At 42.2% G+C, this 15,760-nt stretch overlaps 1 protein-coding gene across 3 annotated transcripts in view; it reads left to right on the forward strand.

Annotated features, from left to right (window-relative positions):
• CUNH10orf67 (chromosome unknown C10orf67 homolog) overlaps positions 1-15,760 on the forward strand; it is an 86,636-nt gene that overhangs the window by 18,045 nt on the left and 52,831 nt on the right. For all 3 annotated transcript variants that reach the window (XM_019532049.1, XM_019532058.1, XM_019532067.1), the window contains exons 5-7: positions 2,146-2,292; positions 11,365-11,509; positions 12,745-12,803. In XM_019532049.1, the coding sequence (XP_019387594.1) occupies positions 2,146-2,292; positions 11,365-11,509; positions 12,745-12,803 (351 nt within the window). The remainder of the gene's footprint in view (positions 1-2,145; positions 2,293-11,364; positions 11,510-12,744; positions 12,804-15,760) is intronic.

Consider the following 15,760-nt stretch of genomic DNA (forward strand, 5'->3'; position numbering starts at 1 on the left):
AGCAAACTTGAACAGGGTGCTTTCTACCCCCTCATCCAAGTCACTGATGAAGATGTTGAACAGTGTGGGCCCGAGGACCGAGCCCTGCAGAACCCCACTGCCCACGTCCTTCCAGGTCGATGCTCCCAACCCATCAGTTCCTTTTTTTTTTCCTTTTCTTTTCTTCTGTTCTTTCGTTTCTTTGAAACCGCGGACTGGTTGCCACAGGATGCCAAGTAAGCCGGAGGTGGCAGCAGCTAGAAGAATGCTCTGACCAAGAGCAGGAGCTTCCCAAATGGAGAGAAGAGCATCGGGTTCCCTGAGTTGCTCCATGGCCAGATCCAGGAGCGGGAAAGCCAAGACAGGTCAGGAAAAGAAGGACAGGGAAGACCATCCCTCCTGCTGTTTACTTTCATTAGGGATTTCCTCTCCTCATTAAGTGGTCAAGTGCCGTCAATTAAGCCAAGCACAGCTGCAATTAGCAACGAAGCACGGGGAAAGCTCCGAGCAGAAGGGAAGCCACCAACAAGCCTTGAGTGGGTGCCTAGAACCCCAGTTATCCTGGACCAAACTTCTATGGCTTTCTAAAAGAAGAAAAAAAAAATTTTTAAAAAAAAGGAAAGAAAGGAATTGCTTCGGACTGGTCATTTAGTCATCCCTTTTCGGAGGCTTCAGGAACTGAGACGAATCCCAGCAGTCAGTCCAGGTGGAGGCGGGTAGTCACCACCTCCCTTTCATTAACAGCACTTTATCATCAAAGTCATGGCAGGCAGGAAGAGAGAGCATAAGACCCCACCTAGACTGACCAAAAGGGTTGCAGCCACCCTGAGGGGACCGGTGGATGTCAGCAGGACATAGAGGCACACGCCCATACCCAGTGACTACCTGACAGCACTAAATTAGATTGGGTGGCCATTTTTAACACCATCTAACCTCCCTGAATATTTGTACCTAGCCTCTGTGGTGTTTACCCCTCCGCCAAGTAATTATGGGCAGTCTTAAAACTTCTATAGCTTAGCTTTGTCCTTTCATTTGCATCTTCCGGAGGAATACGTGGAGAGTAAGCCTGATCTCTGAAACTTTCTTCATATCCAAAACTTGCCTGTCAGAAATAAACTCTGGTATAACTTCACTAAGAAACCTTAGAAGTACTTAAACTTTGTATTGACTTAAAATGGTATTCTAAACCAGTGGGAGCCAATCTTTTGGCAGGTGTGCCACAAGCTAAGCCCTGCACTCTCCCTGAGCACCACTCCAATCCCTTTCCCCTGTCTAATCTGCTGCCCTGCTCCCTGCCCTGTGCTCCCTGCCTTAGCTGCTGCTCTGCTTTCTGCTTGCTACTGTATCTGCACTGTTCTCCCTGCTTCTTTCTCCATTTACCGTATGCCACAGACAGAAACTGCCCCTTTGACCACTCCTGTTCTGAACTATTGAAATCTGAACATTGACTCCTACACTTGAGCCATACATAGAACTAAAGTATAGTATCTTTTAGAACAAATAATCTGTATTACATGAGGAAAAAACTTTTAATCAGTTGCTACATATTTTAAATTGCTTCAGGAAACAAAAGTGGATTATCCCTCTGTCTATAATACTGACCAAAATCTTATAATGTACAAATAGTTTCTTTTTAAATAACAATGTTCTGTTTGTTTTTCATAACCATTTGTTTAAATACATTTTTTGTTGTATTTTACTCCTAAAGCAAGCTACTAGGAAGATTTTTATCTCTTTCCACTCCCTTAATTTAATGGGGAAAAAACTCCACTAATGCAATCAAAAAGTTGTAAAAGCAAAATAAAGCTTAGGAATGCAAGTTAAAATTCTTTCAGCAATGTTAATATTCTATGTTTTGCGTATATAGTACTTCCCATTTCATGAGTGTTTCTTGATAAATATACACTTAGTATACATCAAATGTACTGTTGTCCATATTTGGGGATTTTTTTTCTTTGTTATGTTTCAACATCATATAGTACTGTACAGTATTTTCTAAAATTTAATTTTGTTCCGTTATTTGAAGTGTAGTTAAATGTAAATTAAATTAAATGTAATTTTATGAAAAATTATAGTGTCTTAAGTTACATAAACTGAAGACTACAAAAATTTAAGAAAAACTGTTATATCTTTAAATGTCTCATTAGATATCTTTTCTTCTAACAGAAACATTACTTCATAAATGAAGACACAGACTCCTCAGTAGCAGAGCACATGCAGGTTTTAATGAATAAACTCTTGGAACGAGACTCTAAAATTCAATATTTAGAAGCAGAATTACAAGACTATCATGAACATGAATGTGTAAAAATGGTAGGTTTTTTTAAAATATTACTTGATTCCATCACTTCTTGTAGTATTGTCTTTATAATGGTAAAGGAGGTTTGACAGGAACATGGAAAGATGTTAGAAAATTCAAAGCTTTCCTTGAATTCAGAGTGCTACAGTCTTAGCTAGTATAAATCAGTGTCTGTTAATGTCCATGTGTATCTGAAGCTACACCATTTTACACCAGCTGAGGATTTAGCCAAAAATTGACAATTATACCCTATTCTTTTCTGTGTAGTCTTTTTAAAACTGTCATGCAAGTTTGTCAATTTTGCTTGTTTATTCTAAATGTTAATTCACCCAAGAGAGAAATTAACTTACCTTTTGTGAGTACCTACTCTTCCTCTAACTTGTCTGCTTGGTCTGATGGTCCTGTTAAGTAACAGCAGCTGAAATAAACTCTGCTTCACAATTATGAAAATTATTAAAACCAACTCTTCAGTAATGCAAGTGTGACATTAAATTTGAGATACTTCCTTTGCATTTGTATTCATTAACTTCTGTATTAAAAATAAATAAATAGTGTAATCATTATTTGGACAAAGTTATCAGAAGGAAAGGAAAGCCATTTTCAGCAGTAAAATGTATTTATTGCAAATGTAAATTAACTAGTTACAGTTGTTAAGGAACAATTGTACTGTGTTGAAAACTACAAAACAGACCATTAAGAAATTATAATATTTATAAAGTAATAGTAAATTCCAGTCAGGACTGGGACTTCCATTTTACTAGGCATTGTACAACAAGATACAAAAACATGGTTTTTGTTCAATAGGTCTTGTAAAAGATGAACAATGTACAATGGGTAGAGTAGGTGAAGAGACGGAGCATTTGCATAGGACCTTGGCAGGCATATTTGTGCCTTTTTTACTCAGATAGTGAAGTGTTATCTTTCCGTAATTGCCCTTTTGCCCTAATCATCTTACATTTGATGACTTGATGTCAGAGCTGTGACAGAATGGGTCTGGAGATGGAGTTTGGAGAAGGACAGTCCTATGGATCAGTTTAAGTCATTTGTTTAGTGCATAAGTTTAAAGAATTTACCATATAAAATTCAGTAAGTTCTGAAGAAGATTTGCCCTAACAAAGGAGAAAAGGTAATTTTATATGAAAGTGCTTGTCAGTACACTTTAGCTACCAGTCCCACTTTTTAAGTGGTTGGAGAGTTCCTAAATCAGGGGTCAGCAATGTATTTGGCTGGAGTGCCAAACACATCCCAACCTTGACCCACACTAATCTTGGCATGCCAGGAGCAAACAGCAGGGGAGCTGCAAGGGGCCTAATCCTCATTGCTGACGGTGGGTGCAAGTACATCTCTGGGTGCACAGTGTGGGAGCAGCCAGCCCTTTCCCTGCCGTGTGTCCTGAGGTATGTGTGCAGCTGCTGCCAGCCGCGGAGCCTGAGCTGTGTAGGAAGCATTCAGGCTGCAAACTGTTGCACCAGTGTCCAGTGCCCCAGCAATCCTGGCCCCTCCCCCGCTGTCCACCTGGAGGTGCGTGTGCAGCTGCTGTCACATAGCTTGGCCAGGGCTCCTGACCCTGATGCAGCTGTTTGCAGCTTCCTGGCTGCCTGTCACAGCTGGCCTGGGCTCTGGGCAGCTGCAGCAGGCAGTGTGCAGGATGCAAACAGCTGCACCATTGTCCGGAGCACTGGCTCCATGACAGCAGCAACTACATGTGCCTCCCAGGGAGGATGAGGCTGGGGGAGAGGGCAGCTTTCCACCCAGCCCACCCACCACAGTGCCTGTGTGGCACCTTGTGGACCTGACCTTCTCACCCCGCAGTCTAATAGTGCAAGCCAATGAGCAGCCTAGCTCCCCTTGCATCCCCTGCAGAGGGAGCCAGAAAGGCTAGGCGGCAGCAGCAGCAGTGCCCAGTGCAAGCAGTGGGCAGGGCTGAAACCTCAGTGGCTACCACCCCCCCAACCTGCCCTGGGTTGAAACCTAAACTCCAGCCCAACCCACACCCCTTTGGGATGGGATGGACAGCTGGCTCTAAGAAGTGGAGAGGTGCACAGTTCAGCCCACCCATGCAGCGGTCCCTGCTAGGGCATGCAGACATGGTGGGATGTGGGAGTAGCAGTTGGAAGGGTGCAAACAGCTCCATAAGTGTCTGAAGCCCTGGCACTGGCTCTGTGGTGGTGATGGTAACTGCATGGGCTCCTCCAGGTGGACAGTGGGGAAGGTGCCGGAGACATCCTTGCAACCACTTCCACCACAGGGCCTGGCCTGGGATTTGGAATCCAGTTTCCAACCTCCCAGCTGTCTGCCACCACTGGCCTGGGCTCTGGGTAGCTGCTGCCTGCCATGGAGCCTGAGTTGCTTGTCACAGGGCTTGCAGTCTCCTGGCCACCTGCTGTAGGCAACTGAGGCTCTGCAGCCAGCAACAGCTGCCAGGAGCCCTGGCCAGCCAGCTGTGGCATGCCAAGCAAAATAGCCTAATGCCATGCTCTTGCATGCAGGCTGGGGGTTACCAACCTGTCCTATATACACCGAAGGAGGTGTATACAGAACCTCATATGTGAACGAATGCAATACCTATGCTATTTATATTTTTGATGCTTCATAAAGTGCACTTGCTGGGAGGTACAATAAAAGGTTTAAATAAATCTGAAGAATATATCCTCCAATCTCAGACTAATTTACATAAAAACCCTGTAGACACATCCAGATGTGCGTGGACGTTTGGTACCCTGGGGACAAGTAGCGGTGGAACACCTTGTGCTGCCACTACTTATTCCGGGGAACACCCATGCTTTGGCACATGGCAAGTTGCCCCAGGTGGGGTAAGGGAGCCTAGGGGCCAACACTAGGCTGGCCCCTGCAGCCTTACCTGGGGTCCTAGGGGCTTCCTGGGGCTGCAGTCACAGCAATTCTGCCATGCAGATCTTGGCTAGCAGCAGAGTGCAGCTCCAGGTGGCCAAACTCTGCTTTTCAGCAGCATGCACTGGCCGAGCATGTGTTGCTCTGGGTTTTTTTCCAATTTTTTTTTTTCTTTGACCCCTGGATATCCAGCGGTCAAAAAAACCCGTGGAAAAAAACCCCAGTGCAATGCATGCTTGGGCAGTGTGCCCATGCAGCATGGAGAATACTGGACTGTGCAGCATATGGTGCCGCAAACATGTTTGCGGCACCATATACCACACAACTGTGCTTGTCTGGACTCACTCTCTGAGTTTAATGCTAAAGTTATAGCTAATATAAGCTTGTTATTGTGAGAATTACATATGTTATGCTGCGTAGTAAATTTAGGAGACCTTTTAGAAAAAATTCTTTGAATGTGCATTCTATTTGTTCCTGTGACTTCAGGCACACATTTAACATATATTGACAGCAGACAGTGATTTGCATGCTTAGGAATTCTGCTTAGTGAATTATCCTCAAGAGATGCCTCAGATGAATCATTACTGTTTGATTCTGGTTGCAAAATTCTATAGTTATCTTAAAACCACTATTAGAAATCTTAGATTAAATCAGATGGCTAGATGAATGTCTTTTAGAACCTGATAATGCATGCCAAATAAGGTTCTTCAACCATCCTAATTAGGTAAGCAGTGTCAGTGACAATGCCATATGTAGACAAAAAGGCAAAGAATTCAGGGAAAGAGACGCAAAAGGTATGTGTATACAGTCTGTCTCCTAAGCCTGCAACTGCCATTGATGAAATAAGTCCTGCCCAGTTATTCAGGTACACCAAAGGGCTTTGTTACGCATTACGTTGAGGTGTACAAATGTTGATCAGTATTAATGCTGGCTAACTTTGGAGCAGTCAGACTTCAGGCCAGCAGGGACCTGGAGGACTGAAAGGAAAAAATTCCCCCCATCCCTTTCCAGGTTTCCCCTTTGCCCCCTAGGGCTCTCCTGGTTCCCCCTCACCCCGCCCTTACCAAGCACTGTGGTGGGGTCTGTTATTTACTCTATCAAACATCATGAGTTGCTTCTTATGCACTTTTTTGAAAGATAGGAAAAGATAGACTGGTAAGGAAAACTTGAACTTGTGAGGTACACATTGGATGTTTCATGCAATCAGTCATAAATTATCATTAAAATTTCTAAAAAATTCAGATGATCGTTTTCTAACTCAAAAGGTATTGAATCCAACATGTCGTAACACTATTTTGCACCTCATAATTCATCATGAGGCTGGAAATTAGTGATTGCCTATGGAGCAGTGATTGTGGCCTGATACAGAGCAAACAAAGAACAATCTCCACTGAAATAAAGGTACTTAGTACCTTAAAAGCGCTAAATTCACAATGTTGCAGAAAACTGAGCAAGATTGACTGTGAAGGAAAACTTAAAAAGATGTGAAAAAAAATGCAAGCTCTTCAGCAAAATAACAAGTGCCTACATCCAAGAAAGAGGGCAACTTTGGCTAAAAGCCCACGTAGTTAAAAGATGGTGTGAAAACAGGAAATAGAAATACAATAATTAAATAGATAGCAGCCACTATACATTGGAAGTTATGAATTGTCAAAAATTGAAAAGTAAAGCAATCAGGAATCTTCATTAAATATAGCTGTTTTTTAGGGGTTCTGCAGAGATCGATGCAAAGTCAAACAGTATTCAATATTTTGATCTGTAATCTAGCACAGTGGTTCTCAACCTTTTTTGTACCAGGACCCACTGGTAAACATTGATGGCTAGTCCTAACCCAGTACCCCTCACTCCTGACCTACTGTGCCCCAGCCCCAGGCCCCAGCCCCCCCAGCATGTAGGGCTGGGGAGGGAGGCATGAGGGCCCAAAGCAGCCTCTTCCAGGCTGGAACTCTGCCAGCCTGCAAGGGAAAAGCCATGGTTTCTCCATTTTTAAAGTCTGTTCACTAAATTTTCATGTATACTTATGACCCACTTTTGGGTTGAGAACCGCTGATCTAGTAGATAACATTTGTAAATGATGCAAAGGGTACTGTCTCCAAGACACACTAGTATTACAGAACATTTCAAATTGCTTTGTTAACTCAGCCTAGACCTTCTAGATGGGACCAGGAAAGCAGTGACTGACAGAGATTATGGGGGTGGACAAGAAACTCAGCATGAATTCAGAGTACAATCCTTGAATAAATGAGCAGAAGAGAATGGGGATTTGTAAACTCGCTCTATTTCCATACATAGCATTGGTGAGACTGGAATGCTGCATCAAATCCTAGTGTTAGCACCTAAAATAGGATGTTGAAAATTTGGAGAGGGCACAGAAAAGAGCCACAAAGTGACTTGATGGCTGTAAAAACGTTTCATGGTAACAGATTTTAAAAGTGCAATCTCATAACAGAAGAGTGTCAAAATTAATTGAATTTCATTTGTCAACAAAATGATAGCCTGTCTATAGAGACGACCATGGCAGATTGTGGGGCCTGGCGCAAATCAGCCTGTGAGGGGTCTGGACATGGCAGTGGCGGTGTGGGACAGGTGAGGACACGTGCAGCTGGACATGAAGCCAGCCCGGCTCTATGGGCCTCTCCCCAAATCCCTTTCTTCACTCTTTCTAAAGCAAAAACAAATACATTGTGTGCTCTATAAAACACTTTCCTGAAGTGTGCTGGGCCCACCTCTGTTCATTCAGTTCTTGTCATTCTGCATGCATGCAGTTCCTGTCATCCAGTTCAGGACAGGTGCCCCCCTCCAGTTAGAGTGGAAGTTCAGCCTTCTTGCTGGGATCCTCTGAAGCTTTTACCCGTTTTAGAGTTTCGAGAAGACAAAAAGAATGAAAAAGGAAAAGAATTAGGAAAGCCAAAAAAACATTATTTGGCTCTGTATTATGGAAACTGAGTGAAATGTAATGGTCTGTGATGCGCAGGAGGTCATGTATTTCCTTATGGTACTTTCTAGCTTTAAACTCTATAAATACATTGAGTATCTAAATATAGTAATTGTAAAAGAGTTAAAATTGTAAACACACCACTGGTATGTCAGAAGGCTGAACGTATGATTACAAGTGAAAAGGAGGTCTTTTTCTCATAATCAATGCTAACTCAAGTTTATGTTTTTAAATAAGTGTTTTCTTTCCAAGATTACATCTTGTACAAGTGCACCCTCTTGTGGTATAAATAAGAGTCAAATACCCAAGTTATAGCTTGAACTGGGAAAGGTGCATAATAATTTGAATGGCAGCTTTCAAAAAAATGATTTTTCTTTTTAGGTTAACCATGCAATATACACAAAAGGGAGCAAACTTGTCCATCTTTATATTATATAGTTACAAGATTTTAAAATGTTAGCCTTTGGTACTATAATTGACGTTTTTATTTTACATGACATTTAATTGCAGTATGCCTACATAAATAATTACAAATGATCTTTAAAATGCACTTTAATTGTTTCTCACACTGGTACATCTATAAAAAGAATATAGCTTTTTATATTCAGCTGTAGGAATGTATATTCTTTTACCCTTACTCAGAAAAACTAGTCAGACTAGGGCACTATTCAGTTTGAGTAAGTCTAACCTAATTGTATATCATAGTCCAAAATGCTGTGGTCTATTTGTTTCTTCAGATCCATTAGAAATTTACTCAAAGAGATCTGCAGTTCAGATCCTTTAGCAACAGTATATTTATATTCATTAAAATAAAAAGTTCTATGTGTTGTTTTCTTAAAACTTATGATTAGGGAAATCATTGACTGGATGAAACAGAATAGAAATTGTATATATAGAGAGAATTTAAGCAATATTTAATCATATTATAATTGCCTTCCACTTTCTTGTTCTTTTTGCTTGCATGATTCAGTTTAAAGTTTAAGCCAGCCAAACACTATTGCAGTGGGCAGATGGTAGAGAGAACACTGCCACAAAACCTGCCACTCAAAGTGTAACAGATGACTGTAGCTGCAGAAAACTGTCCCTTTGTTCATTTTGCTAATGAGTGTCCTCATTGCAGCAGGAGACTGAATAGATAATTATTTGCAGTTCTTGTTTTTAACAGATGGTGGAGCTAGAGCTAAAGGTTATCCACCTAACCAGCTCAAACTATAAATTGATCTTTGAGTCAAATAATAATTCTCCTATATTTTTCCAAATTACTTATCTAAAACAATGAATGAAAAAAGACTGTACCTAGATCGTAAGCCATCATCTTAAAATATTTTAACTTCAATTCACGTGATTAATTAAATGGTTTCTAGGGTTTTTTTCTTTATGATAATGGCAGCTTCTCATGTAATCAGCTGTTGATGCTCAAATTCTGCCAGGGCAAAGGACTAATGCCTAAGCCTATTAAGGTCCGTAACAGTTATTTAAAAGGTCTTTTGAAATTGTAAATTTGTTTTGTAATGGTTTAGAGTTGGGCAGTGTCAGAGGAGAATGCTAACTAATCACTCAAATATTGGAGTTGCTGTTTTATGAACAACCCCCCTGCAGTTTGTTAGAGACTTCCAATACAATTTCCAGTGTTTTGGTAATAGTACTGAATTAATTCTAGTGTACTTACTAACTGGTAAGAATAATTCAATATCTTTAGTTAGGAGAAAACCTTTTTAAAAATAATTTGTTGTGAAATACCAGTCGTTCAGGATATATATACATCCTGAAAATCTATCATACAAATTTAACATAATTTTATTTATAATGTTCAACTCATATAAATAGCCGCTTTTTAATAGGAAACAAAGGGTGGGTCACAAATTAATACAGGGATGAATTTTTAAAACTCTATGCAATCTAACTACATGATTTTCCCATAGAAGCATTCAGAATTTTCTGGCTAGAATTTTTATCATTTGTTCCTAAAATTTTGAGTGCCAAAGAGACTGTGTGTTTTATGAGGAAAGGACTGAATATTAGTCACAAATCTAGTTCTCAGTTCTGGTAGACATGTCTTAAAAAAAACTCAGGAGTTTTATTTCAAAAGTTTTTGACACCAGATTTCTGCTTATCATCATCAGGTAAGGTAGACAAAGAACTTCCTTTTTCAGATGATTGTTTCTGAAAACCAGAAAATAATAACTTACATTTCCTTCAATAAGCAAAGAACTTACTATCCTGTGCTTTGGGATTTTTTGTTTTGTCTTTTTTATTTTTTTATACGTATAGTTTAAAAGCTTTCAGGATTTAGTTTCATATTCTGGTATTTCTATAACATTTCTGAAAGCTTTTCTATAATTTTAAAAGAAATATGTGGCAGTAAAATCTAGACAGCCATAAGACAATATATTCAAATGTTTTCAATAGCTTTGAAGCAGACAAGAAAAAAAGAGTAGCTGTCCCAATAAGCTTCAGTTGCATAAGAAGTCTTTTCCATAATGGACGTGGCAAGATTTAAACAAAGGACACGCATAATAAAAATGTAAATGAGTTTGCTTTACTAAAACTATAACTTTAAAGTCTTTTGTTGTATGTTATCCTGGAACCTTCTTACAAGGTAATCACTGTTTGCATAGAGATTTAAACCGTAGTCTTCAATAGCATTAAACCCCTGCACGGTCTATGTGTGACAGGCATGCAAAGCCATGTTAATGTTCAGAATATGAATTGCCTCTGGGTGGCTCCGACACCAAGTAGAAAACCAACTGTGTTGATATCAGAAGGCCTGATGGACTCCATGCGGCTCCCAGCCTGAAAACTTCACCACTTTGACATGTGATGTGCTCCTCATGACACTGGCAGCACTGTCACTGAGAAATGGCACAAAGGCAACAAGCCCCCCTCCTTAGCCATGCACTTTGCAACCCCCTGGTGTTGCCTGTCCACAGTCTCTCCTGCCTGCCTAGTTACGGACAGCGCTTCATAAACACAGAGGGAAGTGTGGGTGGATAGGCCCCAGCTGCCTTCCTGGACACAGCCTCCATAATAAATTGACCTGAATGATGAGGGCACACAAACAGTATGATATGCATTATTCCTGTCAATAAAATGTCCCCATGTGTTATGGTCTTTGTGTATAATGTACTGCATTCTTTTTTTCTAGCAGAATCTTATTTAGTCTCTTGACTTTTTGGTATTCATAACTTTGTAATAGAATTCAGAATTTATATGATACTGTGTTTATATAATATTATACTTGTGAAGCAATTTTGAATCCTTAATTGCTTGCTTAGAAACACAGAGCTTCTTAATCTTTCAGATTATCTTTGAAGATGATGACCAGGAAAAAAAAATGCTTGAAAAAGAAAATGAGGATTTCAAACAAGAGGTTTCTAGACTGTATGATATGATTTTGCATCTTGAAAATTCTCTGAAACTGAGTGAAAAAGAAAATAAAAAATTAGGTAAACTTATGAGTTATTAGACAAATTAAAGTACGATATGTATTAAATTTTGTTAACATTGAAATACAAAGCCAATTGGTAAAATGTCCTGGCAAGCTATTCTTTGACTCTCCATTTGCTTGCTTTATATTTTTTAGTGGTTCTACACTTCTATGTATTTACAGGGAAATGTGTATATATTTACTCTTATGTTAATACATATATTTACATATTTTAATTAAAAATAAAGGGATGTTTCTTAATGGATTGTGAGACTTTTAATGTGGGTTACTAATATACCTGGAGATTAATCAATCATAATACCAATATATTGTAGTTTGTAAACTTACTGAAATTTGAAAATATGTATGTAAACATTTGTAAATGGTGTAACTTACTCCTAGTCTCAATCTAATTGTCTTAACATGATGAAAATGTACTCTGCATAGAACAGTTTTGCATGTACCTGTGTTAGTTAACACATGCTTTCTTGAAAAATAATAGTTTCATTTTTGTGTAAAAGTCTCTTAGAAGAAGCAGTTTCTTGTCAAGTTACTATCACTGTTTCTAGTGCATAAATTTATTAGTCTTAAAAAATTAATTTGTTTTGACTGCTCTGAAATGTGTGAGTAAATGTTATGTGCACACTAACCAGTTCAGATAATCCATACAGAATATAACTATAATCTTTACTTTTACGTTAGTTCTTGCGTAGCACCAGTGCTAGACCATTCTTGTGGAAAACTAGAAATCTATGACATTACAACAGAACTTGTGCAGTAAAGTTGGCTTCTGACTTCTGTATGTCCAAACAGATTAAGCACAGTGATACCGTTTATGGTAGAATGATGAATTTAACATAAACAATATTCCTTATTTCTGCTGCTTATCTCATCAAATGGTGCTTCTTATCTTCTGATAGTTTTGTTTGAGCAGTAAAGAACCACCTGCTAAAGTACTTTGTATTGGCTGTGACTAACAGCAAGGATGTCTAGAATTAGTATTAATGAAAAGCTGTGGGCACTCAGTCACACTTGGCTCTTGAACTTACTTCTTAATCTCTATCTGACCAGCCGGCTGAACAGCAGGAAGAAGGCTGTGAATGTCAAGGGCGGTTGTGAAGGTCACAGTTCTGCCAGGATTTTCAACCAGTGTGCATTCCAGTGGGCTCATAGACTGACCTGAAGCATACAATATGAATACATCGACCTAGGCATGTAATTTCATGGTCTGTCTTTCTCCCCCTTTACTTTCAGATACGAAAGTTCGAGATATGCAATTAAAAATGGAAAATGATGAGAAAACTGTTATAAAGGTACTGTACTTTTTGATATTGATGAATAACTCTCTAAGCATAAGTTTTGGTTTTTGACAGTGTCAGCCAAGTAATGTTAGAAAACTGAAAAAGTAGGTTATACCACTTGAGTTGTTTGCAGGTTTATGGAACTCATTATTGCTTATCAATGACCTAGTATCCATCCCTTCTTTAGAATATAATGAATCAGATTAACTTTGTCATGTTGTATCAGCAGTATTCTTGTTGCATTTTAATACAAACGAGTTGAAAGCTTTCTGACTGCTGAACCCCAGCATATTCTATTGGAGTGAAGTGAGTTGTTTTCATTAAAAAGAAGGGTGTCAGTAAATGTTTAGAGAGTAAGTAAGAAGAGTCAAATTTAGATGCAACTAAAGAGAAGAAAAATCCTATTCTTGATAACCCATGGTATATTTATATAGCTGTTGTACTTTTGGTAATGTTATTATTGGCATTCAATACAAGACAATAGTTCAACAAAACTATAGCAAGTTAATACTTTTCAACATTAGGAAGGTATGCTAAAAAACCTACCTCAGTGGCAGGTGGGGAAATAGTGAGATTTGTCCAGATCAGGGCGGGCAATTATTTCGGCTGGAGGATCGCTTCACGAATTTTGGTGAGCTGTCGAGGGCTGCATGGGTAGGCCCGCCCCTTGACAGTTGCCCCACCCCCTAGTCGCCATCTTGTGGTCAGAAGTCCTGCCCCCAAAACCCTGCCTTTTGCCACCAGAAGTACTCCTTTTGGGAGGGGGTAGTATGGCCTTGGAACTGGAAGTTACAGTCTGACACATGGTCTATGTCGGGGTAGGCAACAGTTTTTGGCTGGAGTGCTGAAAAAACCACAACATCTACCTTGTAAGGTGCTACGGTGCTGACATGCCAAAAAAACAAAACTGGGGCAGGGGGTATATGACAGGATGCACTGCACATTAATATAGTTAATAATCATTAATATTTCTTTTTATGGTAAATACCAAGTTTTCTAAAAATTCTAAACCTAGTAAGAATAAATAAAACTTTATAGAGAAGGAAGAGAGACTAGAGGGAAGAGAAAGAGAGAGATGAAAGAAGAGAGAGGGAAGAGAGAGAGAAGAAAGGGAGGAGAGAGGGCAGAGTGAGAGAAGAGAGAGGAAAAGAAGGAGGGAGAGGCACAGGGAGAAGGAAAGACGGAGAGAGGGAGAGAAGTGTGGGGAGAAGCAGGTGCAGGGGGAGGCATCATGGGTAGGCTGGCCCAGCCAGGCCCTTGGGAAGGTGGCAGCCAGAAGAGAAGGAGCCCCGGAGGTGGGTGGGGACTGTCCTAGAGCTCCACAAACTTGGGCTGCAGCTGGGCTCCCAGCAGCACCCAAGGTGGAGCCCGGCCTGGTCCACACAGCTCCATGGGATGGGGCACAGCTGCCTTGCCTGCGAGAGGATGCTTACTGGCAGGGGCAGGCCGCTGGGCTTGGGGGGCTCCCAGCTCGGCCTCTGTGCATGCTGGGCAGAGCGCAAGTGGGGTGGAGTCCCCCAAGGCACGGCAGGGGCCCCAGGGCTCTGGGAACAGTTGTGCAAAACTGCACGCTTGCTTCCGTTGGCCTGTTCCAGCCAGATTCAAGTGGCACATGGCTCAGCTGCCACTTCTCCTCACCAATGCTGACTTGGTCAGGGCCGCTGCATCCCGAGAGGCACTCAGGGAAGCAGCATCTTGTTCAGCTTTGCTGCATGCTGCTTGGGATGGGATGGGCCCAGTCAAGTCAGCATCGCATGGAGAAGCAGTGGCTGAGCCAGCTGAGCCACGTGCCACTTCCTTGCATGCTGCTTAGTACAGGCTCAGACACAGCTTTGCCTCTCTGGTGCCAACCCGGCTGGGCCCGTCCCATCCCTTTCCGAGCAGTGCAAGGAAGCAGCACATGGCTCAACTGGCTCAGCCGCCGCTTCTCATCAACATTGCCAACTGGCTGGGCCGTCCTGTCCCAAGTGGCACACAGCAAAGCTGGCCCAACCACCGCTTCCCTGCGTGCTGCTCAGGATGCAACAGGCCCAGCTGAGTTGGCCCTGGCAAGGAGAAGCGGTGGCTGAGCTGTGTGCTACTTGGGATTGGCCGGGACAGGCTGGCAGAGGTAAGTAGGAGCCAAAGCTTTGCATCGTGCCTCTAAGGACGGGCCAGGCCAGCACCATGGAAGGGAAGCCATGGCTGAGCTGGTCCTAAGTGACATGCGGCTCATCTACCACTTCTCTTCACTGGTGCTGACTCAGCCGGGCCTGTCCTGACCCAAGCAGCACACAGCAAAGCCAGCCTACCCACTGCTTCCCCATGTGCCACTCAGGACACACCGGGCCCAGCCAGGACAGTACTGGTTAGGGGAAGCGGTGGTTGAGCCACGTGCCACTTGAGACTGGCTGGACAGGCTGGCGGAGGTAAGGGCCAGGCTGGTCCTGAGCAGCACTCAATTCAGTTGGCTGAGCCTCCTCTTCTCCTCACTGGTGCTGACCCGGCCAGGCCTATCCTGTTCCATCCCAAGCAGCATGCAGCAAAGTTGGCTCATCCTCTGCTTCACTGCGTGCCACTTGGGACAAGATGAGCCCTGCTGGGTCAGCACCAATGAGGAGAAGCAGCTGAGCGGCATGTGCTCTCACCACTCCCCGTGGCCCCTGCCTGGGCCACCTTGTGCAGCACCGGGCTCGGTCTGCTCCCGGACCCTCCATACAGTGCCTCCTGCACCAAGCTCCCAACCTTGTACCAGGGTTGGGGACCTAAGCCACCCAAGTGCTCCAAAGATCCCACTCTGTGCAGCGGCCTATGCATCATGTCTCTGGCCACACACCAGAGGTTGCAGACTCAAGCCGCCTCACATAGCTCCTAGGGTCTGGATGCCATGCATCATGCGGCGCACCAAGAGCACCCTACCGCTTGCAGCACCACTTCCCGTAGCCCCCACCACTTCCCAGAGCCCCTGCCCCTGCCCATGCTGCTCCCCA

Source organism: Crocodylus porosus, unplaced genomic scaffold (genome assembly GCF_001723895.1).
Source record: "Crocodylus porosus isolate Cpor-Errol unplaced genomic scaffold, CroPor_comp1, whole genome shotgun sequence".
Classification (NCBI taxonomy): Eukaryota; Metazoa; Chordata; order Crocodylia; family Crocodylidae; genus Crocodylus; species Crocodylus porosus.